This window comes from Ornithodoros turicata, chromosome 5, assembly GCF_037126465.1.
Source record: "Ornithodoros turicata isolate Travis chromosome 5, ASM3712646v1, whole genome shotgun sequence".
Lineage (NCBI taxonomy): Eukaryota > Metazoa > Arthropoda > Arachnida > Ixodida > Argasidae > Ornithodoros > Ornithodoros turicata.
In genome coordinates, this window is record NC_088205.1 from 42499311 (window position 1) to 42524731 (window position 25421).

Consider the following 25421-nt stretch of genomic DNA (forward strand, 5'->3'; position numbering starts at 1 on the left):
GGGGGGAAGCACTTGTTTTCTTGATATCGGACTGTATTTCCAGAATATGTGATATTGGGTTCTCTCTGCTGGTCCAAGAACTGTAGCAATTGTCTTCTTCCGCCTTTTCATACGTGAACCTAAGCCCTCTGCCCTTTGTATGAAACAGCTCTAGTATCTGTTTCATTTTTTCATTAGGTGGGTCTTCCGTGTGGGAAAAAAATTACGATATCATCAACATTCCGGAAGGTAACGTCCACTCCCATGTTTTCCAGTGGTTTTCTTAGTTCTGTATCGAATTATCCATTACAATGCGGCATGTGGCTGAAGATACCCTAGATCCAATGGGGCAGCCCTTGCTCTGGTACAGGTGCGTCCATTTTCGGCGACAATCGTTGTCCCTAGATATTTCTTTAGCAACAACGAAACTGGGGAAGAACCGGGAACCGAGGTTGAACCCGGCACTGGCTGTGCTGTCTGGGTGTTTTTCCTGGATTTTTCACGGATGGTGCAAGGCAAACACTGGCAGTAAACCTCTACCCGAGAAACGTCATCATGACGTTGGTAGACACACCGAAACCAAAACAGATCGGAAGGGGGGAGCTGGGTTCCACGAATGGGCAATTGTTCGCTGCCTCCCACTGAAAGAAAAGTAGGACCGAAGGTCGCGTCCTTTTCAGAGACCATCGTAATCCCCTCGAGACCGTGACTTTCGGGGGCTACCTTGTTCGCCACTAGCATTGAACGTAGTTCAACTCTACCAAACTCGTGGCGCTGTCGAACGTTATGACGTCATTTGTTTACAAACAAGTAGAGGTCTGTTCCCTGTGAAGTCGGTCCACGCCGTTCGGAAGCCGGAACAACCGCTACCCTGGCAGGCAGATCGCTCGGCAAGAGGGAACCTCTTGCCGAGCGATCTGCCTGCCAGGGTAGCGGTTGGTGGTCTGTGGTCTGTTTCCACATTCGGTGTGATATTTACAGCATGTGATTCTTTCAAATTATTTAAAAGTCTGCTTTTAATCTGTCTGCTCGAACAATCATGCAAGGAATCATGTTCTTGACTTCGTGTTCCGATCAAAGTTTTCGCGCTTGGTGATTTTGTGAGAGGTCGACTGGCAACATTGCGCGATTTGTCGCCTCTCCGTGGAACGCCAACGCTTCCGTGGTTAGCTTACGTAGCATCGTTCTCCTACGTGTGTGTTTTTAAAAGATGAATACAGTTATTTCACGAGCAAATGCGATATTTGCATTCACCTTAAGCGTTCTTACGGCGCTGACATTCATTTGCTTCCTATCAACAGCATTTTTCCAATACAAGTCCGATGTCAGTGTGCAAACCGTCAAGGCTGTTGTGTAAGTAAGCAGAGCCGTCAAAAGCGGTCCCTGAATACCTGCAAAGCGTGGGCTTCTTGTCCTGTTGTGCTAGTTTTAGACCGTAGTTGGGTTCGTAAGATTTATAACAGGTAGTGCACAAGTTTGGTTCGACGCTGTGAAATATTTGTTCCCTTTCGAATGCAAGCGCCTTGTGTTCGTTGTCCGGCGTGCTCACAGTGTGCTTTAGAGCCCTGCACCGGCCCGGTCCCCCGACCCGGCCCGCGGTCTGGGCCGACAAAATACGCCGGCACCGCGGGCCGGGCCCGAGCCGACAAACATGTTTCCGAGAGTCAGGCTCGGCCGGATCACGCAGCTAATTCCACACGATGGAAGACTATTAGTTCATATCGTCACGCGCTTGCGCCATTCCTGTGCATATATTTGCAAAGACAAACAAATGACACTGCACTATATGTATGATTCGACCCTCTAGAACATTCTCAAATCGACTTCACATTGCTCATGTATTTCACAATCACGTTCGCAAAGCTTGGTGAGAGGGGCAGGGACTGGGAGAAGGAGTTTGTCGACAGCATCCTCTATGTCCGCAAAAATTTGGTAGTGTAACGATAACGCCCATGCCCGCGTGCGTTCTGGATTTAATTTGGTCTATTGCCGTTCCGGTGTTAAACCGCCAGCACTTGTATGTGTGTGGCTTTGTCTTCTCTTCTTATGAATTTACTTATAAATTTGTTTGATAAGCGCCAGAAACACGTACGTCACGGCTGGAAATACTAGGCCAGGATCTAATCGTCGAGTCACGGGGCCGGGCTCTACTCACTGGGCCAACAGGCCGGGTCGCATAAAAATATGAAGGGTTGGGCCGGGTCGGTACTGGAAAACTTGGCCCGTGCAGGGCTCTAATGTGCTTCGGTCTAACTCTGTGCTGGTAGTTCCCTTACTGCCTCTTTACGTTGCACTTTTGCACCCTTTCATTTCCAGCTTTGTGCATCGCGAAGACGGTGAAACAGACGACTATCCCGACAGCACTGTAAAAAATATCGGGAAATTCAAATTTTCCCAGTAGCATCAACGTGCAAGCATGGACGCTGTCAGGGAGGGGGGGGGGGGGGGGCGTTCCCTCCCTGGCTTCCAGAAACGTAGGGCTTCTCAGCCAAGATGTACGTGCCCCCCCATGGAAAAAAATCCTGGTGGCAGCCGTATGTGTAAGGTATCTTTGCCTCCTGCCAAGTTTGCTTGCCTTCAAACAAAAATGTTTAGCACGAAGTTGCAGGCCTCTTCGTTTATTAGCTGAAGTAACTTGTTTGTGGGTTTCATTCTTCATGATGTAGCTGTTGATGTGGTCCACATTAAACACCTGCCCTTGTCCCATTCTTCCATGAGCTACATATAATTGCAATTGTAGGTGCTGCATCCAAAAATCAAACTTCACGATACAGTTGCATCTAGTTATTATGGACACCCCTGCCCCTGATAAAAACTGTCCTTAAAGTGAATCGACCATACTGTGGAATATTACAGGAAAAGAAATCTACCGAGGAAGGAGAGCAGTAGTCAGGGCTTGTTCTCATGCATAGTTTTGTCCGACTCATAAAATATTGGCAGTATGCAGTGTGTATTGTTTGTCACCATTGTTCTTAAAACAATTAAACGTTCCTGAGTGTTAACAGTGCCTGAGAGTTGTGATTATCAGCTCAGCATATTGAGATCGTCAGCGAGGCAGCTTGAACAATTTGAATGCTCCTGGCTCCTGTTAACCCATCGCTGCCACAATGGCTTGTTCCTCCACCTCGGCTTCCTTGTCAACATCCAGGAACTCCTCAGCAACAGTTTCAAGCTCTGTTGCTCTAGCTTCACATAAGCACTCTTGGTTTTATAGCAAGGGGAGGGGGATCTTTCCAGGGGTCATTGTCGCCAAGGTGTCAGGCGGTAGAATCCCAACATGAGGCCAGCATTTCACAACGGTTGCTGTACTTGCTGCATACCATGCCGTTCTCAGTGCCCTAAAGACAGACAGTTTGGGGTCATTCATTTATGCACATAGAAGGTAATGCCAAACTAAAGCAGCTCACTAGTCCGCTTTGGTAGCTCGAATAATGCCGGAAATGCACCCATGTAGAGTAGAAGAACACTATTCATCTTGAGGTACTGTCGTGGTCACTGTTGACCAATCTCCCGTTTCTGTGGCCTCGCTCTGATAAGCGCTCGACTACCGGAGAACAGTGGAAATAGCAATGGACCGATCGACTATCACTTTGGGGGTTTTCGGTTGCAGGTATGGTATTGTTTACCGACAACACCTCTAAGAACAAGGGCCCAAGCGCAGTGAAAGATATCCCAGGAAATCATCCACGCAAATCTCGGATAAGAAGGCTTCTTTCATTGCGCTTCAGCCGTTTTTTGTTCATACGTGTTGCCAACAAGTTATACCATGCCAGCACCCGCCCATCCCCAAAATAACAATCGACCTGTCTGATGCTGTTTTCACTGATCCTTGATAGTCAAGTGCTTATCGGAGCGAGGCCATGTAAACGGAAGATTGGCTAACAGTGGCCACGACAGAACCTATGCACTCAATGTAAATTGCCCATTCTTTAAGCAAGTAAAATGGCCACCTCTGCACTGGTTGGAACATCCTAGGATCCTGTTCAGAAGCCTCTGTCCTTCTTGTCTAGTCCTCCAAAGAAGTTGTTCATGTGAGGGCGAAGTTCCCTGAATACCGATGCCGAAACGAGGTATATATATATATAGGTATATATATATATAGGCTATAACGAGGCAGAAATACATGGGACTCCATAGCTTCGGTACCTTATTGCTCTGTCCATGGTTTGCAAAGCGAGTTTGTGTATTAATGGGACGTAAATACACCAGTAACCCAAAACTATCGATAAATGAACTATCGATAGTGTCAAAAACTATCGATAACCGACTATCGATAGTGTAAAAATATCTATTGTTGACTATCGATAATGTTGAAAACTATTGATAGTTCTATGATAATTGACTATCGGTAGTAGTGTTCTTTTGTTTTTCTTTACTATCGACAGCTAGATTAGGTTCTCACTATCAATGCTTTCGTTCCCGTCTTCGTTTTTGCACTGGCACAGTGACAACGAAAAGAGAATCACGTGCGACACAAGTTCTTTTCATTTAGCTGTAATGTGTGAATGATACTCTGCAAGCGGCGAAAGAAGATGCGCATCATAATATGGTACACACTCACGAGACTATAGTGCCATTCAATCCAGTGGAGAGAATATCACGTGGCATTTCAGTTTGTTTGAGCGGCATGAGAAGCTCAGTATCAGCGTGGAAGGGAAAGCTGCCCTGAGTAAAACTTGTAGGAGTGAGGCATTTTCTTTTTCTGTTTTTATTTGCTCCCCAATAGTTTTCCGATAGCCGACTATCGACAGTATACTATTGATAGTTTTCTTACTATCGGCAGTCGACTATCAATAGTCCATCAGTAGCTGATACCAATAGTGCTATCGATAGTTTTCTTACTATCGACAGTTCGCTTTTCATACGACTATCAATAGTATCAATAGTACTATAGATTGTTTTGCATAACTAAAATACATTAAGAAAGTTTGGTTCCCACAAGTATGGTTCGTTTCAAGTCGTTCTTCGTAACAGGGTCCATATTAACAAGGCACAGCTGTATTTTGTTTTTTTTAGAAGCTAAATCAAATTGTTTCCTCACCGTCACTTGCTCCTCACCCAGTGTATGACAAGAATGTGGTGTTCCCTGAGAGCTTTATCTGGATAGGATGGTACAACGCAGAAAAAATTGGTTATAATCACCTGCAATGTTTTGCAAGGCATTAGGTATGCCTTGCTGTGACCCTTAGAAAATCTCGTAATACTTGCAAATTGTGTTAAAATGTTTCCTAAGGTAACAGTTTTGATTGCTTCTTTAGATGTTTTGTCCACTCATCTTGAAACTTTGTGTTTGCACTAGTGTTGTACACTGCTCTTTTGGCAAGGTATGTGATGCCATCAGGGGTGTATGTAGGGTGCAGCAAGTGGGTCCACTTGAGGGGGATATTCCCACGCTTAAATATGGGAAGAAGTGGGGTAGCAGCAGTGATCTTTACATTTCATTCCTCCACAGAGTGAGTGGGCCGGGCAAGCTGAAACAAAAAAAAAAGGCATAGTCTTTGGGCATTCTGCCGAACTCGTTCAAATGCAATAGCTCTACGTTGGCGCCATAGATGCTTTTGTGCCAGAAAGATCCATCATGTCATCAATAACTTTATAGGGCCATTTTTGCATCCTGATATTCCATCCATCCATTCATTCCATCCTGATTGCCATTGTAACTACTCCTTCTTGGTCCACAGCCATGACAGTGGGCCCAGAAAAGCTATTGCGTTATTACTTTCGTATTTGAGAATGGTGAGTTCAGAATGAAGAAATAAAAAGGAAGAAAGAAAATCTGCCACAGACCAATTTGTGGTAGTGAATGTGAGGAACGTTAAGTCATAGCTTTCTTGTAGTGCCACCATTTATTGTTAATTATGTTTCAGACTTGTGTTTTACGTAATTTTAAATTGTTAATTGGAAGTTCAACAACCTTGATGCGTTATTTTCTTTATTTCATATAATGACGAGAGACAAGTTTGATGCTTCGATAGGGGCACAATTTCACTGCTTGCAATTGGCACTGTTCTCCCTAGATAGGCCACTAGCTGCTTTGTACTGATGCCACAGTTAGCTTCAGCTAGTTATATGTTATGCGATAGTGTTTTCATAGACTTTAGTTTTGATACAGAATAGTTTCACATTGCTCATATTTCTAGGCTTCTTGCATTTTCTCATGTAAGTCTCGCTTTTTGTTTTGCAGAAAAAATGTCCAAGACTTCAGCACATCTCGGGAGATGAACGATCTTGGCTTTGTAGTGTTTAATCTGCAGGCCAGTATCCTTTAGAGGGTTTTCTTTTCTTTGAGATCCGCTAGTGCAGGCTTTTTTTTTTTTTTTATTGTTGTGGGTGGAAATCTTGGAATTGTTGATTGGGGGGCGGGAGGGGCGGCCGCTCCAGACACATTCACCAGAAGGGGTGCCGGACGGCAGGTTCCGGGAGTTAGTTTAGACAATGAAAGGAGGATATCGAGAATTTGGAACTCAGAATTGCATGTGAGGTTTTGCTTTTCCCTTTACAGAGCGTCTATGTGTGTGTGGGCTCCACGTAAATGTGCCCCAGGTGGTGGCTGGCCACAGGACGGCTCTGTTTATTTGTTACGGGAAAGTCGTCTCATGAAAAATAACACTTGGATGGTGTATTATAAATGGTGATCAGGCCATAAACTATTATACTACGTATTATGAATAGTTCAACTTCAGAACACACAATACCAAATAGGAGAGCAACACTGCACTACAAGAAATAACAGTATACTAGGTTTAACCTGCATTGCATAGATGCTCTTCACAGCTTGTGAGGATCTAGTCTAGTGTTGTTTGTGAAAAGATGTTTGTTCTCTCCTATTGTCTCGGAGACTATGTTGTCTTGCAGAATGTGATTTGCATTTCAGTTTTGAAATAGGTGCTTGTTAATCTGAAATATGTGCTTAAAGTAGCTCAAAAGTCATTTTCAACACCTGTTTTCTTTCTATAAAACTGTTAAGCAGGCCAATAAGATGCACCGTGAGAAGTAATTCACTCCACAGAGTCATAATTACCGCAGAAATTGAATTTAAAGTACTTAAAAAAGTACTCAAAGTATTTTGAAAAGTAACCGTGCGCAATGGTGGTGGAGAGCAGTGCCAGCCTGTGATCTGTCTATGACCTCGCGCTGAGACTATAGAGTCCACGCTTGCTGATTGGTTCAGAGAAATGTTGTCCGCTACTCATTTGTCGTCTGCTACTCGTCTATTCGGGTCTCTGAAAAAGCATTGCTCCTTGCTCGGTCATGATTCGGCCGCTCCTTCTATCCCCATTTCTCCGGGGGAACTTGCAAAACTGGTTTACTGGCAAAGAGTCAGGGCGCTGACCTCCATTGACCAGCGAACCAGAATACGCGGACTGTGTAACATCATCTGTGCCGTGGCATCATGTTTCTCGTTATACCCGGAGTGGCGAGGTTAAGGGTGAACGCGCAGAGCTATGTTTATGTGAGTTTTTTTCTGGGAAACAAATTTCACACATCGAAACCTTTTGTGCAAGCCCGTAAATCAGCACACACACTTTCATCAGACGTCTTAAAGGGACCATGAAATGATTTACGCAAATTCTGAGTACTCTGCCGGAAGCGGTTCCATGATCCCTCACTATCATACACACATCGACTTTTACCACACAAAAGTAGCGGGGCGTGACCGCCGGATACATCCCTTCCAAGGGGGCTTACGTCATCGACGTCCAGTCCTCTCGGCCAATTGTGGACGACCTAGAGCACACACCCCGCGGGACCACGTGGGTGCATGGTTTCGGTTTGGACAGCAACGACGTCGCATATCTGCCGTTGAAATCAGTAGAAATATGGCGCCACTCACATTGTCAGCGATGGAGGAAGAGATTATGCGACGCACAAAGCGTCTAGACATCGTTCTGTACGCAGCAGCTCCTAAAAGGCCACTGAGAGAGACATTTTCTGACGAAGCAGCAGCTCAGAGAGGAAAACGTGCTCCGGTAACTATGCTGACAATCAACGGCTGCATTGCGCTTCTGGTAGGATTCTGTGTCAACGATTAGATACAATCTTAGCTCCAGGTCAAATTAAAACATATTTCGTGACGAAGTTTGCAATTTGCTCGCAACAGACCGTCCGCGAATCGGCAACATCCTCTGTGTATGATGTCTCGGCCAGTTCGCCTCGCAGGCAGGTCGTAGCAGCCGCCATTCACGGCTGTGGTTAATATAGAATACTTGCGCTGTTTGAACGATTTTCAACTTCATATTTCACAGGGTGAATGCTTTAGTACAGAGGAACAAATTGAAAATGATCGTAGGCTTGTCAAATATCCTTTCATGATCCCTTTAATCTGAAAATTTTGGATGGCCCTCTGTATTCCTTGTGTTCTCGATTCCTGTCTATTTTCACCTCTCTTGTGGCAATCTGAGTGTGTGCACCCACTTGGGCAGTTGACTTCCTGAGTTTGGACCTTCCTTTTGGGGAGTTAAGGACAAAACAAAGACGATAACTTTATTGTGATGATGGTGACTGGGGTGTTTCATCACCACAGGCGGTACTCTACCCCGTTAGCCATGATAATTTGGCGAAAATATAATGATGAGCTTAATAGTAAGGTTGGAAGTCCTCCATCGTCCAGAAAGGTTAATTGTGCTTTTAAGGGCATGTTTTGACATTGTAACCTAAAATTTAAGGTGCGAATTATGCGAGAAGACACAGTGGAGGAAGTGCAACGAACGTTCATGGGCGATAAATATTTTGATGGAGATACATATTACTCTGGCAGTGTTTTAGCCCTCAGCCCTGCAATGCTAGACAATGTCTGTAGCACTGATAGTAATTTTAAAGATTAATATTATAGATAATTAATAGACTAAAGACAATCACGCGCACACAGAATCTCCCGGCGGCACAGGAGTACACGAGAAGATGTGATGTTGATCACGTGCAGCCAACAAACTGTGGCGATGCTCCTGTCACCTTGCGTCTCCACCGAGATCTCACCCTGAAAAGTCGCTCGTACCCAGTTACCTGAACGTGTTCAGGAAACTGTGCCTTTCATAACTTCTCTATCCCACCACCTTGAAACAGTGGAGGAAGTTTGGTCGCTCCTCTGTGATTGAGGGACTTAGTCAAGTCTGCCTTTATACAGGACCTAGCGATGCCACCTTTCACTATTTTAGTGCACTGAGCTGTATGTTTATTTATTTATTATTTTATTTGTTTTCCAAGTCGTGGTCACGTACAGCATGCATGACAATAGCTATATTCAAAAAGAGATGCAGGTACTGCCAGTGATGGGGTAACTTCCCATCACTGGCAGTTGATAGATGAGTTTGAGACCCTCTGTATTCCTTGCTTTTAGGGCAGTATTGCCTCGAAAGTTGATCTGCAGGAGCGTAAACTCAAAAGAAAGGATTGATGAGCTGTTTGGTTTTATGCGCTCATCGCTTAAGAGGTTGACATTGAGTCAGGTGGCATTCCAAGAAAGGCACATCCGTGCCCATTTCGGTTTGTTGAGGTAACAGTACTGATACAGTTGTTGCTATCCACTTCTGTCACCTGTGCTTTCTGCAGTTTGGTCGCTGGGGGGTTTAGTTGACAAGATTGCAGTTGGTTACGGGCTACTCCCTCCACAAGCACGCTAGAAGAAAGCCTCGAGCAATAACTTTCATAACCTAACCTGACTCTAATGACAGGTGTCGTTTAGTCTGAATAATATAAGGCAGAAATTCAAATCCACGTGGCGCCCTGAACAAGTTTGTATATGTGTATGCTTGAGCTGACAGTGTATGTAAGTGCGGTTCTGAGCTGTTCTGTGCTGTTCATTTATTTGACGCTTGCATGCTGTTATTTCTGCTGTAAGACCACTGGCATATTATACGAGGTTGGTTCAGTAGGTATCCTTAAACAGTTTGACATACAATGGAAATGAATATTCTGGTAAATAATGTATAACTTACCTACGTAGACTATCAAGTATGAAATCGAGTTTGGAGTTTTCATTAGTTTTAAGTTTAAGTTTTAAGCTTATTTATTGAACCATTATTGAACCACCCTCGTAGATGAAAACAGCACTCATCTTTCATACGTAACCTCAAATGTGTTAAGTGCCACGTGAATGGACATATTTTGGGGAACTTACAACTATGACTTTTTGAGGGCACACAAAAAGGACTTGCGCAGTAAAGGGAGGGGAGTTCCAGGTGAGGGGCCACCAGTCTTGCAGACAAAAACTCTGGTGCCATGTTTTGTGAACCTTGACGGGACACTAGATTTGACACACCTCTTCAACTGGAATGTGAAACAACTGTTCCTGTACCTGACTGCAGAATATAAAACTGAGAATAATGTGAGTTTATAATCAGTTATTTGCTGTTCAGTATGTGCATGTATACCTTTTAAAGGAGCACTGAGGTGACCCCCTTTCATTCTTTTGTTTTTGGCTACTGTTTGTTCTGCAACGAATAAAATAAGCTCCTGCGAAAGAATGATGTGTGCAGGTGACCTGCAATGCAAGAGACCCCTGTTTCCCACACCTTCAAAAAATGTTCCACACTTATGAAGTGGGTATTAGAGAAGGGTACATTATGAGATAACGAATTCCCCTGGCAAGGCCTATCATGTGACTCGCAACGTAGACTGGCACAGCTCATGTGAGTATAAGCAGAGCATGAGCTAAGAAGCAAATAAAGAAGAAAGGCACCGGGACTTGCCGACTTTGTGCGAGCTGATCGTGCCAGCAGGCCATTGGTGCTTTTTCGGACAGTTTTTCTAAATTGGATTGTGCGGTTACAATACACCACACAGCAAAAATATTTTACATGGTGGACAGCTTGATGAATGAAACTGAGCTTGGAGCCACATTAAATGTCACCTTACTGCTCCTTTAAGTATTCGCTCATGGTGGTTGGTCTGGTGCCAGGGTTAAGCTGCTAAGGGAACCCACGGAAATCTTCTGTTGTTCCTCTCTCGGACCAGCAGCAGTAATTAGGTTAACATGCTCCTTGTAGTTCGGCTGCACCTGAGATGGGTAGCAGGACTGTAAGACCTCCCTGCTACAGCTGTATTAGCGTATTTCTGTAATGCATTTCTCCAAATCCTCTCGATAAACTTCCCCTCTGCCACTGACAATAGGAGGGCACAGAAAAATGGTACAGACAGTACAATGAAATGAAAAACACTTTCTTTTTCAAGTACCATAATTTCACGCGTATAAGCCGCACCGCAGAGAAGCCGCAGGACCCGTTTTTAGGAACGTTTTGAAAATTTTCCGACAGATAAGTCGCGGCAATACGACGCGACTGATTTGTGCGACAAAGGAGACAATAGAGAAGGACATAAACCCTGTGGTCCATACTCTGGGGTCGGCGTGGTGTACAACAAAGGAGGTCAGTTCCAGTGTTCTACCATGATCGGATTGTGCCCTTGTTGCGTGTTTTTATGGATCGACGGGTCAGTGGCCTTCCAGAAGACATGAATCACTGTCACCACTTTCGTTAAAGTTGCTTGGGGGAAGGCACCAGGAAGGTCAGTCTACGCGGCCCTGGGATAGACGCGACCCTGTTACGCATTGTTCGTGCATTGGCAAAGCAGTGCTGTTCCAGAGACACTTTCGTTAAAAACCGGCCCTTTCGTTAAAACTGGCGTATGGGGAAAATACCAGGGCAAAATAGTAATCAGATAAGCTGCACCGGTGGATAAGCCGCAGAGCGCCCGTGAGAAAAGAAAAAATCGCGCATAAGCCGCGGCTAATACGCGTGAAATTACGGTAATTGTTCTGAGGTTGGAACATACAAAGGGACAAACAAACACAAGCCTCAAAGTTGAAATCCTGCTGCTGTCAAGCTTTTTCAAGGGCTGCCATACTTTCAACACTTTCATTTATTGACAAAACATACTGCATTGTCCAAAGTACTAGGTTTACACTAGCTTCGCTTTCATATCTTTTCCAAGAAATATTGTGATTTCTGGGTGATTTTGTCAGCCATGTGATTTCTATTGAGCTGTTACTTTTGTAAAAAGGTACATATATGTATACTGATTGCGCTAATACCTTGTACATATATGTTATTTGTGGCGTTCCTGCAGGTCTTGAACCAGGTTGTTCTTTGGGACAAGATCATCAGGAGAGGAGAAGATGCTCTTCTGTACCTGAGGGACACCAACACAAAGTATTACTTTTGGGATGATGGGAATGGGCTCAAGTGAGTATAGCTTCTTACAAACCATCAGACCAGGTTGCATGTTTAAGGATCTCGCAAATAAAATGTGTAGGTGAGTAATAGAGGGCAGTTCTGGAGACAGTTTGTGTGTTACAAAATGACACACAGGAACTTCGCCTTGCCTGCTCAGTCCAGCTGTCATCATCATTTTGCAAGCAAGTTTCATAACCTTGGAAGAGTGTCTTCTATTCGACTGTGCTTCCATATATATAAAAGAGCAGTGACATGACATTCAAGATTGCTTCAAACCCTGCTTATTTAATCGAGCAGTTTATCAGTGGTGACCGTGCAAAATATATTTGCTCAACATCACCTTATCAAAGTGCCCCGAAAAATCGGCCTTGTGCTGAGCAGCGTTACACAGCCTGGTCTCCTGCTGTGATGCAGGGAGCACTTTTCGTAGGAGTAACTATGAGTGAGCCACCTGAGTAGCACTCTCATTGGATCCTTTCATGTCACAGAGTGACCTCAATCTTTCTCATTCTTAACAGGGTTCTGAAGGATTAAAAGGGACTCTTGCATTCGTCGCTGTCGATTCCGAAACTACAGTGTGGTTTTACTCCTCGTTCATCACCAATGATAATGCCAAAAACACGACGAGAATTAGTGGAGTAGTTTCTGTGCAATTTGGTGTAATGTATGGCAAGAGCAGACGACTGGTGATGAGAGTAGTGGAATTCCCTCTCTGGAAATCTGAGAAAACGTCTGTCAGACAAGTTCAATGAGGGAGCGGTCGGGGAGCCTTTGGTGTCCGACCGGCAGGCAGGAGGGATGGCATCTGCATGTCGTGGAGAGTCTGTCATGGGCTTGTGAAATGTTTCTGGTTAGCATCCGACGTGTTCCTACAGCGAGGTGTGTAACACCGTGTTCCACATGACAGGGTCGCGTCAAAACTAGCACTGGTATGCGAAAACCGGTGTATTTACTGAGGACTTGTCACTTAGTATGTCATTTATACTATTGCGGTGCGAATGCAAAACAGATGAGATCAGAGACAATTGTCTGCGCTGCGCTTCCATTCGTGTGCCTAGCTTACGTCGTCGTCATGTTACTACCGCTGGGGCATCCTTAGCTGCAGAAAGAGTGCGAATCTTTAAAACTCGTTTATTCAATGTGTAAGCTGTTTTGGGAAGAGAAACTTGGCCAAGTAGACTGTGAATCGGTGCCAAACATTATCGTCGCCCCTTCACACTCAACTTGGCCAAGTTTCTTTTCCAAAAACAGCTTACATATTAAATAAACGAGTTTTAAAGACTCACACTCTTTCTGCAGCTAAAACCATGATGACGTAACCCAGGCACACGAATGGGAGCGCTGCGCGGCGATTATCTCTTACGACGTCTGTTTGGTGTTTGCATCTCAGTATACTAAGTGAAAAGTTGTTCGGTGAATACGTAGACTTTACCAGTGACCACGTTACGTGGAGCACAGTGTTACACTTATGGCTGTACGAACATGTCCGACGCTAACCAGAAACAACATTCCGCAAACTGATCACAGAGTAGAAGAGTAGACACCATCCCCTAGTATTCCTGTTCGCCCGCCCGCTGGTCAGTTGGTTGGTCGCCAAGGCTGCCAAGGTCCCTCCAGCCGCTCCCTGATTGGCCTTGTCCGGGTGACATTTCCAGAGAGGGAATCCCGAAATACTCTCAATATACATCGTCTGCTCCTGCCATGTGTTACATCAAACTGCATGGCAACAACGCCACCAATTCGTGTCGGATTTTGGTGTTATCAGTGATAAACACGGTAAAACGGCATATAGTTTTGGAATGGACCAAGATAGATGCGATAGGCTCTATGCAGTGCATTGGGATCAAAGAGCTCTCTTGCACACACTAGGCCAGCTACGATCACCATTTTCATGTGAAAACTTGCTGTAGCAAAATATATACAATATATATATAATAAATTGTAATATGTATATGTATATTGTATATATGTATATTGTATATATGTATATTGTAATATCTACATAATATATATATATATATAGTTGAAATAAATGGGAGACAGAAGACGAAAGTAGGGGAAGTAACAAAAAAGGGGTTTATTAAAACTTAAAAGTCATAAAAGTTAGGGAGGATGTCTACGTTACGGCGGAAGCTCCGCCTTCATCGGGACAAAAGAGCTAAATGTGGCCACGAGGCTGATAAGGGGCTTGAGAATGACGTGGTCGGTTGGGGGAAATTCCCGCCACCTGGCGGTTGTCAATTGGGGAAATTCCAGAGCGTTTTTGTGTCAGGTCCAGGAGTGGGGTCATCGTCCTTGTAGGTCAGTGGGGATTTTGATCTGGCTGAAACGAGAAAAGGCAACAGGGTCTTATCTAGGTTGTTAGACTTCTTATTGTTGACAGCATGCCAGGGTCCTCGTTAATGGCCGATCGGAATTTGTAAATTAGGTAAGATTCCCGTTGTTCCCGGGAGCGGTCGGAGGTAAAGTTCGACTGGAGAATAAAAACTGAGGCTTCGTTGATTGAATGTTCTGGTTGTTTGAAATGGCGTGAGACTGGAAGATTAGGTTTCTTGGTAACATCCGATCGGTGATTGTTGAATCTAATTCGGAAAGAAGTTTTTGTCTGACCCACGTATTGGGCCCGGCATGTGTTGCATTGGATTAGATAGATGGGTCAGTCAAAAGTCAGTCAGTCAGATGGGTCAGTCGAGGGTCAGACAAAAACTTCTTTCCGAATTAGATTCAACAATCACCGATTGGATGTTACCAAGAAACCTAATCTTCCAGTCTCACGCCATTTCAAACAACCAGAACATTCAATCAACGTAGCCTCAGTTTTTATTCTCCAGTCGAACTTTACCTCCGACCGCTCCCGGGAACAACGGGAATCTTACCTAATTTACAAATTCCGATCGGCCATTAACGAGGACCCTGGCATGCTGTCAACAATAAGAAGTCTAACAACCTAGATAAGACCCTGTTGCCTTTTCTCGTTTCAGCCAGATCAAAATCCCCACTGACCCACAAGGACGATGACCCCACTCCTGGACCTGACACAAAAACGCTCTGGAATTTCCCCAATTGACAACCGCCAGGTGGCGGGAATTTCCCCCAACCGACCACGTCATTCTCAAGCCCCTTATCAGCCTCGTGGCCACATTTAGCTCTTTTGTCCCGATGAAGGCGGAGCTTCCGCCGTAACGTAGACATCCTCCCTAACTTTTATGATTTTTAAGTTTTAATAAACCCCTTTTTTGTTACTTCCCCTACTTTCGTCTTCTGTCTCCCATTTATTTCAACTATAATTACGTAGCCGTCCGATCCAACTCCAACTTTTCAAGATATATATATATATATATATACAGGGTGTCCCAGCTAAGTGTATACAGATTTTTTTAAAATATATATATAACACTTTTTCCAAGATGAAATCAATTGCAATATAGCATATGCTGAAGGGCACTCCCTAGGAGGGCATTAGCAAAGTCCAGAGGCAATGTCTTAATTAACTTTCATTAATTACCTTGTTAATTATAAAAGCTACAAAGTTGTCCCAATGAGAACATCTGTTCCTTTCGGTCACCTGATATAGCAGCCGTTTTCAGAACAAAAATCCGTTCCATAGATCGCCCGCAAAAAATTAGTGACGGAACGCCATTTTTTTCTTTATTTTGTTCATTGCACATCTTCGCAGAAGCGTATTTCCTTCATCCCCAACGTGAGAGGGGGAAGGAGCACAGTGTCGCCTCATGCGTCGAAGTTGAGCTTTAACTTGCGGAAACAAAACAAAAACAAATGTATCGGGTGACTCTATCGGAACTGGCCTTATCTTGAGTTGCAGGTTCTGTTTCCTTTTAATCTTTTTACATGACGCGAGAGGCGATAGTGTGCTCTTTCTCTCTCACACATTGGGGATGAAGGAAAGACGCGTCTTCTAAGAAGCGCAATGAACAAAAGAAAAAAATGGCGTTCCTTCACTAATTTTTTGCGGGCGATCTATGGAACAGATTTTTGTTCTGAAAACGGCTACGATATCAGGTGAGCGAAAGGAACAGATGCTCTCATTGGGACAACTTTGTAGCTTTTATAATTAACAAGTTAATTAATGAAAGTTAATTAAGACATTGCCTTTGGACTTTGCTAATGCCTTCCTAGAGAGTGCCCTTCAGCATATGCTATATTGCAATTGATTTCATCTTGGAAAAAGTGTTATATATATTTTTAAAAAATCTGTATACACTTAGTTGGGACACCCTGTATATATATATAATAGATGTTTGTAAGCGCTCAAAACGTCGCCATGCCTGTACTGGACAGCTGTGTCGGCCTTGTTAGGCCAACGTCAGCAGTACGCAGGCAGGCAACGTTTGAACGGAATGTGTCAGAAGGTCACGTAGCACGTCATTCCTCCCGTCAGGGTGTGCGAACACACCACTGAAAGCCCAGTTCAAAGCCAGTGAAGTATATAAGGGAAAAAATTAGCCGGAGCTCTTAGGCTGCACATATTGCATATGTTTGTAAGTGCTCAAACGTCACCATGCCAGTACTGGACAGCTGTTTCGGCCTTATTGGGCAATCATCAGCAGTACGCAGGCAGGCAACGTTTGAGCGGGATGCGTCAGAAGGTCATGTAGCACGTGATTCCTCCCGTCACTTACACGCATATGCTATACGTGCAGCCAAAGAGCTCCGGCTAATTTTTTCCCTTATATACTTCACTGGCTTTGCACTGGGCTTTCAGTGGTGTGTTCGCACACCCTGACGGGAGGAATCACGTGCTGCGTGACCTTCTGACGCATTCTGCTCAAACGTTGCCTGCCTGCGTACTGCTGATGATGGCCCAATAAGGCCGAAACAGCTGTCCAGTACTGGCATGGCGACATTGGAGCACTTACAAACATATGCTATACGTGCAGCCAAAGAGCTCCGGCTAATTTTTTCCCTTATATATATGAGGGGTGTTCAAGTCAAACCGGGACTTCTCATTTTTCGCAAAAGTAAAATAAACTTACAGGCGAGAAATTGGTTTTATTTTTTAACGTAATCTCCAGCTGCACTAACGCACTTGTCCCAGCGTTTCACGAGGGCTTGGATGCCAGCAGCGTATAAATCCTTACCGGCGCGTAGCAGCCATGATCGGACTGCATTCTTGACCTCGTTGTCACAGCTGAAGTGACGACCCCCAAGGAACGCCTTCAGTGGCCCGATGAGATGGAAATCGCTGGGGGCGAGGTCAGGACTGTAAGGGGGATGTGGCAGCAACTCCCAGCCAAGTTCCTGTAAGGTGCGTGTCGTGAGATGTGTGGTATGCGGGCGTACATTGCCCTGTAGGAGGAGGATTCCTTTGGTGATGAGGCCCGGCCGCTTTTGCTTCAGCGCCTTATGCACATCCCTGAGAACCTGGCAGTAATATGCACTATTGATGGTGGTACCACTGGCCAGAAAATCAACATGAACAACGCCAGCCTTGTCCCAGAAAACTGTGGCCCTGACTTTACCCGCAGATGGGGTGCTTCGAAACTTCTTGGGAGCTGGCGAGTCCAAATGCTTCCACTGTTTTGATGCGCTTTTAGACTCAGGAGTGAAACGGTGCACCCACGTTTCATCGCACGTGATGATCTGATCAAGGAACGGCTGTCCTTTAGTGACGAAACAGTACCTTAGCTCTTGGGAGATTTCCAGTCTTCTCTGCCGGTCAAACACGGAGAGCTGCCTCGGGACCCAACGGGCACTAACTTTCCGAAACTGGAGGTGTTCATGAATGATAGTGTTCAACGTTCCCACAGAAAGGTCCGTCTTTCGAGCCAGCTCGAGACATGTTATCCGTCGGTGCTTGAGGATCAGGTGCTCCTCAAGTAGAATGTTCTCAGGAACTCTGACACTGGGCTCTGAGCTGCCCCGGACGGGATCATCCTGCACTGATGTACGGCCGTCTCGGAACCGTTTGCACCACTCAAACGCTTTGCTGCGGCTAAGTGTATCGTGGCCATACTGAGCCTGAAGTCTTCTGTGAATTTCAGATGACTTTATGCCTTCATTCACGAGAAACTTCATGACAATTCGCTGTTCGATGTGCGCGCTCACCTGGTTGTCGGCCATCTTGTCCAGCACGTGTCTTCTGTTTTGCACAAACTTTGGACCACCGCGTGGTGAACGCAAAGGCCTGTCGTGTGTGAAAATGACGAAAAAGAAGTAGTGCGAGACATTTGTACACTCAGGAGACAGAAAGTCCCGGTTTGACTTGAACACCCCTCGTATATATACATAGGGGATCTTTCACTGCCTCTTTAATTGGACTATGTATGCTGTGTTGCTGCCACTACACATCTTAAAACTCATTGTTTCATAAGCCTAGGGGAAATTTTCATTCACGCACCCCACACAAACAACATGTCTTATCTTTGCAGGGCTGTTACTGGTGTGTTCCTTCTGCTTTTCTCTAGGGATGGCCAACAGCACTAAAAAAACTCAGTGCCGAGATAAAAACACAACAGTCGAACAAGGAGAGATAACCACACTGCACTGAACTTCCAACCAAAACTTCATTTCATTAAAATTTCATCCGCCTGAAAGCAGGCGAGTTTATAGCGCTTTTAGCATGACACGCCAACCCGCCCAAGTTTTAACTCTTCTCTCTAGGGAATGACACAATTTTTGAAGGACTGGAATGAGCTACTGATTTGTAACGAAATACATGTCAGATCTGGAATACATGGCAGTCTATGGGCACAATAGCAGTACTGCTTCTTTGGGTGAGCTTGGCTTCTATATCTGGAGCAAAATTGCCTCATCCGTTAAAAGTGCCATGTCTCATCCGTTAAAAGTTAAAAAGCCATGGAATCTAAATGAGTCAGACACTGCTCAACCTGTTGCAGTTTACAAGTCTTTGTGAGTGGATAAAAAAAAGTTGTTTTTTTCATCTGGTAGCATTCGCACAAGACTTACAAACTACAACGAGCTGACTCGATTTTTTTACTTGATTAGATTCCGTGGTTAAACTGTTACGAATGAAGCAGTTTGGGTGAAGCTGTGTGTGTCAAGAGAAGCAGTGTTGCTATCACGCCTATACACCACCATACAGGGTGTCCCAGAAAACGTGTCATTGAATTATAATAAAAAAACTACGCCACCTAGAATCATGCGGTCAACAGCATTTGTTCTTATTAGGTTTTTGCCACCTCATACTGTGAATGTCATGTACTCCAAGTTTAATTATGTAAATATTTGCGAACTGAACTCTGAAATTTGCCAAGGTCACTTTTTTACCCCACCAATATGAAGAGCGTGCCGAATTCACTCAAATTCATGATAATTCACAGTGATATTCACGAGCTATCCCATCGGAAAAAATAGCCGAATATCATGCTTTTCGGAGTACCGGACCATAGAGCGCGAGACTTTTTGAGCGCAATCGCTCTCAGTGCGACGAAAGGAGGTTCCGAAGCCAGCCCACAGAATGATAGTAGAAAAAGTAAGAGTTCCTAAAATTAGGAAAGGGAAAGCATTATCCCAGCGAAAGTCTGACGTGATAAGCCGTGCCTGTTTTATCTCTTTCTGCGATGTCCGGGAGGGCTGGGTTTTCAACCTCCTTTCGTCGAACTGACAAAGATTGCGCTGAAAAATTCATTGTGCGCTATTCTGTGCGACCTCCGTAGAGCATGACGTTCGGCTATTTTTTCCTATGGGATAGCTCCTGAATATCCCTGTCAATTATCATTAATTTGACTAAATTACACACGCTCTTCACATTGTTGGGGTAAAAAAATGACCTTTACTAGGCAAATTTCCGACTTAAGCTCGTAAAAATTTACATAATTAAACTTACGTTACACGACATTCACATGAGGAGGTGGCAAAAACCCAGTAAGAACAAATGCCATTGACCGCATGACTCTAGGTGGTGTAGTTTTTCTATTATAATTCAATGACACGTTTTCTGGGACACCCTGTATATTCAGGATCTCGCAAACTTTAATTTGTTGAAAACCTCACTGCTCGTTCCAGTGCTTCAAAAATTGCCATTCCCTCGAGCTGCACTCCAGCAGCAGCCCCACAAAGATACTTCATTCACACGGTTTGTGCATGGTAGGCGAATGAAAATTATGGTAGCCTTTCTACCTTAAGGAAAGTTATATTCTATGCAGGTGATCGTTGCTTCGAGACGTTAACATGGAATAAAAAAAACAAAAAAAAACATCTATGCAGGTGGATCCTTTCGAAAAATTGTGAAGAGCAATTAATATCAGAACCAAAATGTAATAATAATTGTAACCAACCATGATTCTGGTTATGACTTCTTAATTCCATTGCCACAAAGAACAACTTACACTGACACACTTCACTTAATTTGGTGCAAATTGCTAGAGGAGTATTCGTGCCTGATGTTGCCAAGGGGTTAGAAATAATCGTAGCAGTAACTAGAGTAGGTGCCCCATTCCACCGAAAAGCGTAGCTGTAATTGGCCAACCATTTGACGGCTGTATTTTTGAAATTGTTCCTTATAAAGTTACAAACAACCAATGTCAGAGAAATTTTTTCTCGAGTAACAGAGCTGAATTTGAAATAGATATGTGAAAAAATACATTTTGTTTCTTATGGATCAACAACAGTACATTTTAATCAGACCACAATGTGGAAATGTCGTGAATGATTGTTAGTGATTGTACACAGGCAACTTACAACCACCAGATCATTCAGCAAGCTCTTAAAGGCTCGCCAGCTGTCTTCAGTTGAGTGGTGTGTGGTTTTCAACATACTTATTGGTATGACAACTGGGCTCACATATCAAACTCTGTATTGCATAATGTGAAGAATTGAATATAAGAATAGACCAGTTTCCGCGGGTGACGTCACAAGGCCGGTGTGGGCAAAACAAATTAACAGAGAGTCCGGGACAATGAGAATAATGTGACAGAATCAATCAATGATGACATCTCAGACTGAATCAATCAGACCGACTGAATCAAGCAGACTGAATCAATCAGACTGACTGAATCAAGCAGACTGAATCAATCTGCAATTACACACGGCAATCGGGAGTCGCGTTCGTGTGGTTGCCCACACAACAATGGCGTCTTTTGTTTGTAAACGGAAAGAGGCCTATAGACTATTTTGTAACACACATCACTATTCACAACACGGACTTAGACCCATTGTTAACAACAGGGTTGCTAAGTAATTAGATACTTTTTGTGTATCTTGAATAAAATATCGGACACATTTTTATGAAGGTACTTGTAACTGTAACTGAGTTACTTTTTACAGGTAACTTTTACCCTTTTTTGAGTACATTTTGAGTACTTTTGAATTAGGAAATGACTGACAATGGGCAGCAAAATTAACAGCGCGAGTTAAGTGGGGACACAAGTGATGAGATCGTGTGAATCGACCCTAAAGCTCAATAACCTGTAGACAATCCAGTTCATCGAACCCACCCAATCAGCGTGGTTGCTGCTTTCTCATTCGCTCCCCTGTAGCACTTGGAATTTGTTCCAAAAAGGGCAACGATACCCTTGAATTGAAGTGTGTGCTCTGTGTACTCGATGCCTTGAAGACTCTTCATGCAGTACCCACATAGAAGGATGCAGAAACAAAACAGACTTGTGATAAGTTTAACATTCCTTGTTTTACAAAGGCAAGATATGATTTTATTGGGGAGTATGTACACGTCATGATACAACTAGCACAAGCCCTTAATTTGTTGCAAAGGGTGTCCCATGTGTCTAACGGATACCTTCTTCCGACCATAACGATGCTTCAAACAAGTCTCACAAGACTACAGTTGCCAACCAATTTTGGGACCCTGATTTTTCGGACATGCTCGATTATTCGGACTCGTTCACGGAACGGCCGCGGGTCCCATAGAGTTGATGTATAAGAACGTCCAAAATTTCAGACACCATGCAGCCCCGTCGCTCGATATTTCGGACTCCTTTTGCCCAACCAGCAAATTTCTTTCGTGGGGTGGCGGAAAATATTGGTATCATCCGAAATTCATATCAAAAGAAATCAACTAAAATATTGAGGCAAAAAATAAGGAATGATTGTTCATTTTCCATTCCTCTGAGTAGAAGAGGTTTGTCATAATACTTTTGCGTCTTCGTTTTTGGCCAATGGCTTGATTCAAAAGGCCCAGCACGTGCCATCCGCCCGTGAGCGCTGTAAAGCGAGCTTCACCTAAAGCACGCATGCGTTAGGTGAAGCAGACTTGATGACGGCGGTGCCTCTGTCAGTGTACAGTGGTGAAGTGCCGCCTCTGGAAATAGAAGCTGATGTTATCAGGCAGAGCTCAAAGCACGTTAGGAAAGCATCGACAAGTTTTCCCAGCCTGCTAGTGCTTAGTAAAGTTTATTTTGAAGCAAAATTCGTTTTTTTCGGATTGCTCGATTATTCGGACTTTTGCGCGATCCCCGTTGAGTCCGAAAAATCGGACGGCAACTGTATAATGTGAATGCACGAAATATTGTGCACCTCGGGTATAGAAGACAACAGAGCGGTTTCACTTAATGATGTCAGATGAAAGATTAATTGTGGCTGCCATGTCACATCCACAATTCAAAACGCATTGGTTAGAGGAGAGTAAACGATGTCTTGCCTCCAATGGCAAACCGGTTTTCACCGCCACCACCACCACCACGACAGTTGTTCAAGCGAGAAATGTAGAAAATGAGCTACACGCTGTGCAGTACTGTATATAGTGACGCTGAAGGTTGTGACCCATTTTTTCATTCAGTCAACAAGAACACCGGTTCCTGAGTGGGAGTTTATAAAGTACACAGCCTTAACGACATTCAAAGACATTAGTGCCTTGCAGCCCTTCCCAGTACTGAAGTCTGTAGTTTTGAAGTACAACACTGGACTGCCAAGAAGTGCCGCAGTTGAGAGGCTGTTTAGTGGAGCGTCTTGTGATTATGAATCTCAGACCCTGCATGAATGATAAAAATTTTGAAATGGCTGTGCTCCTTCGAGCAAACAAAAGGTACAAAAATGCGAGTAAACACCCATGAAGACCTATGATAAGTTGATAATTCATTTTACAATGAGCTATCGACTTGTCATAGCTTTCCAAAGCGGCATTGCTTGCCAGTCCAGTACGACATACTATCAGTCATGTGCTATCAGTCACTGCTTGTCAGTGCTATGTAGTCAGTGTATGCCCAGTCTGTTATTCATAGAAATAGGCAGCGTAGTGGAAGGAAAAGTGATAGCATCTGGGCAAATTCATTCAGTTGGTAAAATGTAGAAAGTAACTGTAAAAGTACTGAGTAATATTTTTGTAGGTATCTGTAACTGTATCAGTGTATTTTTTTAAATGGTGTATCTGTAGCTGTAACTCTGCTACTTTTTAAATGTAACCTTAACAACCCTGGTTAACAAATAGAGCCTCGATCACTTTCCTTCTTATTCTGCCTTTGGATCTGGAATGCAGCTCAAAAGCACTTTGCATCTGCAAGGCTTGGCACCACACCATACCACTATTTGAGATTTCTGTAATTCTATGAGTGTTACAGGCATGTCATGCCTACATCAACATATTTGGCATGAAAAGTACCTTTACCTTAAGTAACTTTCCTTAAGGTAGAAAGTATACGGAGATTGTACAAGTTTATGCAAATGGAGGTCCTAAAAGTAGAATATGGATTGAGAAAGCACCAGCAGAGGCCAAAGATATTGACCTTTTTTGCTTTCTTTGCAGAGGTAACAAGAATATTACACTGTCACTCTCATGGAATGTGATTCCCAATGCTGGCAGTCTACCCAATGTCATAGGCACTGGCCGACATAGCTTCTCCTTCCCAACAGAGTATGTCACATCGAGGATGTAAAGTATTGTCATGGACTTTATATTGGTGATATATTCACCAGCGAATAAACTTTTTTTTTTCTAAACTGTAGCTCTGGCTTCTCATTTGTTTGTTTCTTTTTCCTTCAGTCCACCATTACAGAAAAGCTTCCAAAACTTTTTGTTCTTCACAACCTTCACTGGTTCTGTTCAATATTTTTATTCTGTGTTCACAGTGCCTCCATACACACCATTACATGTGGTTTATGATGAAAGCATGCAACTGATGACTCAACAATGCTCATTAGGACTGTGCACCAATTAAGTATTTTGACCGACTAATTGGTGGCATTTCATTGATGGAAACAAGTTGTCAGCCCATTGTGGCGAATGATGGGGAATGCTTCTTCTTTCTCTGCTCTCACCCTCCAGTTCTCATTAATTTTTATCTTTCTTACTTTTTCTTCTTCTTCCTCGGGAGGTTCAACCACAGACACTTTGGTTTCAACAGTCACAATAAATGTAACAATCTAGCCACTGTACAGGCCTGGACCTGCAGTGTCGAGCCAGAGTCCTGCTGAGGCCCAGCAAAAAAAAAAAGAAAAGAAAAGAAATTTATTTCCTAGCCTCAGTATTCAGCTAAGCCCTAGCCTGCAACGTGTGACACACTTTGCTAAAATTTACTTTGATGTGAAGCGATGTGCCACCTTATGGCAAAGAATATGATGATCACAATACTGTAAGGAACACAAGACAACCTGTGTTTACAAGGACATTGCATAGGAGGAAAGTAACCAGATTGCATATATCCGCCAGTGTAGCTGCAGACATTCCAGCTATAACCAGTTGTAAAACTTGCAGTTTCACAGAACATGATGTTCTGCATCTGCTGTGGATCACCATGTTTATGTGTGTTTAAGTGTGGTTCTGGAAATTTCTCATATCTCATTTTTGCAGTGGCTCTTTTTTGTGGCCCCGTTGCCTTGATACATTATGCCTTCGTATGACTGCATGCATGTGACAGTATAAGGCATTATGACATGACAGTATAGTTATCTCCCAAATGGGGTTAGAAGTGGCTGTAGCACAAGTATATTTATTCCAAAATTGTAATTGTGTTCTGACACAATATGCTGTGCAGCAGTCGTACTAACTTTGCGCGAGAGTTAAGGAGCAGTGTCAAGGCATAAAGGTCGAGGAAAGCATGAGGGGTACAGTTGGCTTTGGGAAGCCCAAGTTCATTCTTTTGCACCACCATTATCCCAAACGTGTGTACAATAGCAAACTCTGCTTTAGGTGAAATTGATCTGAATATGTCCTTGTTTTCTTTCCATTTTTGCTTTTCACAGTATTTTCCCAACAAATTAGCATTTTGACAACAGATAACTTATTTAGCATTCCCGGGAAAAATTGTTGCCTGCCAGTTCAGTCTAATTACGTATCTTTTTGTTGCATTAATTTTGTACAGACTATCAGAACCTGTTCAAGCCAAAATTACTTGCTCTAAA

The 25421-nt window shown here is 43.8% G+C and overlaps 1 protein-coding gene across 1 annotated transcript; it reads left to right on the plus strand.

Annotated features, from left to right (window-relative positions):
- The first annotated feature begins 1097 nt into the window (after window positions 1-1097).
- LOC135394404 (signal peptidase complex subunit 3-like) lies at window positions 1098-24025 on the plus strand. The gene is made up of 5 exons (XM_064625131.1): window positions 1098-1332; window positions 6164-6237; window positions 10227-10303; window positions 12043-12158; window positions 23827-24025. Exons 1-5 carry the CDS (start codon window positions 1190-1192, stop codon window positions 23954-23956), a joined length of 540 nt encoding a protein of 179 aa, XP_064481201.1. The 5' UTR covers window positions 1098-1189; the 3' UTR covers window positions 23957-24025.
- Window positions 24026-25421: the final 1396 nt, after the last annotated feature.

Bases quoted from the DNA above. Each gene is read 5' to 3' on its own strand.
- LOC135394404 (XM_064625131.1), top strand. From the start codon at position 1,190: ATGAATACAGTTATTTCACGAGCAAATGCGATATTTGCATTCACCTTA. The intron at 6,238-10,226 runs GTATCCTTTAGA...ACGGGACACTAG, and splicing joins AGTGTTTAATCTGCAGGCCA to ATTTGACACACCTCTTCAAC. The intron at 10,304-12,042 runs GTGAGTTTATAA...GCGTTCCTGCAG, and splicing joins AATATAAAACTGAGAATAAT to GTCTTGAACCAGGTTGTTCT.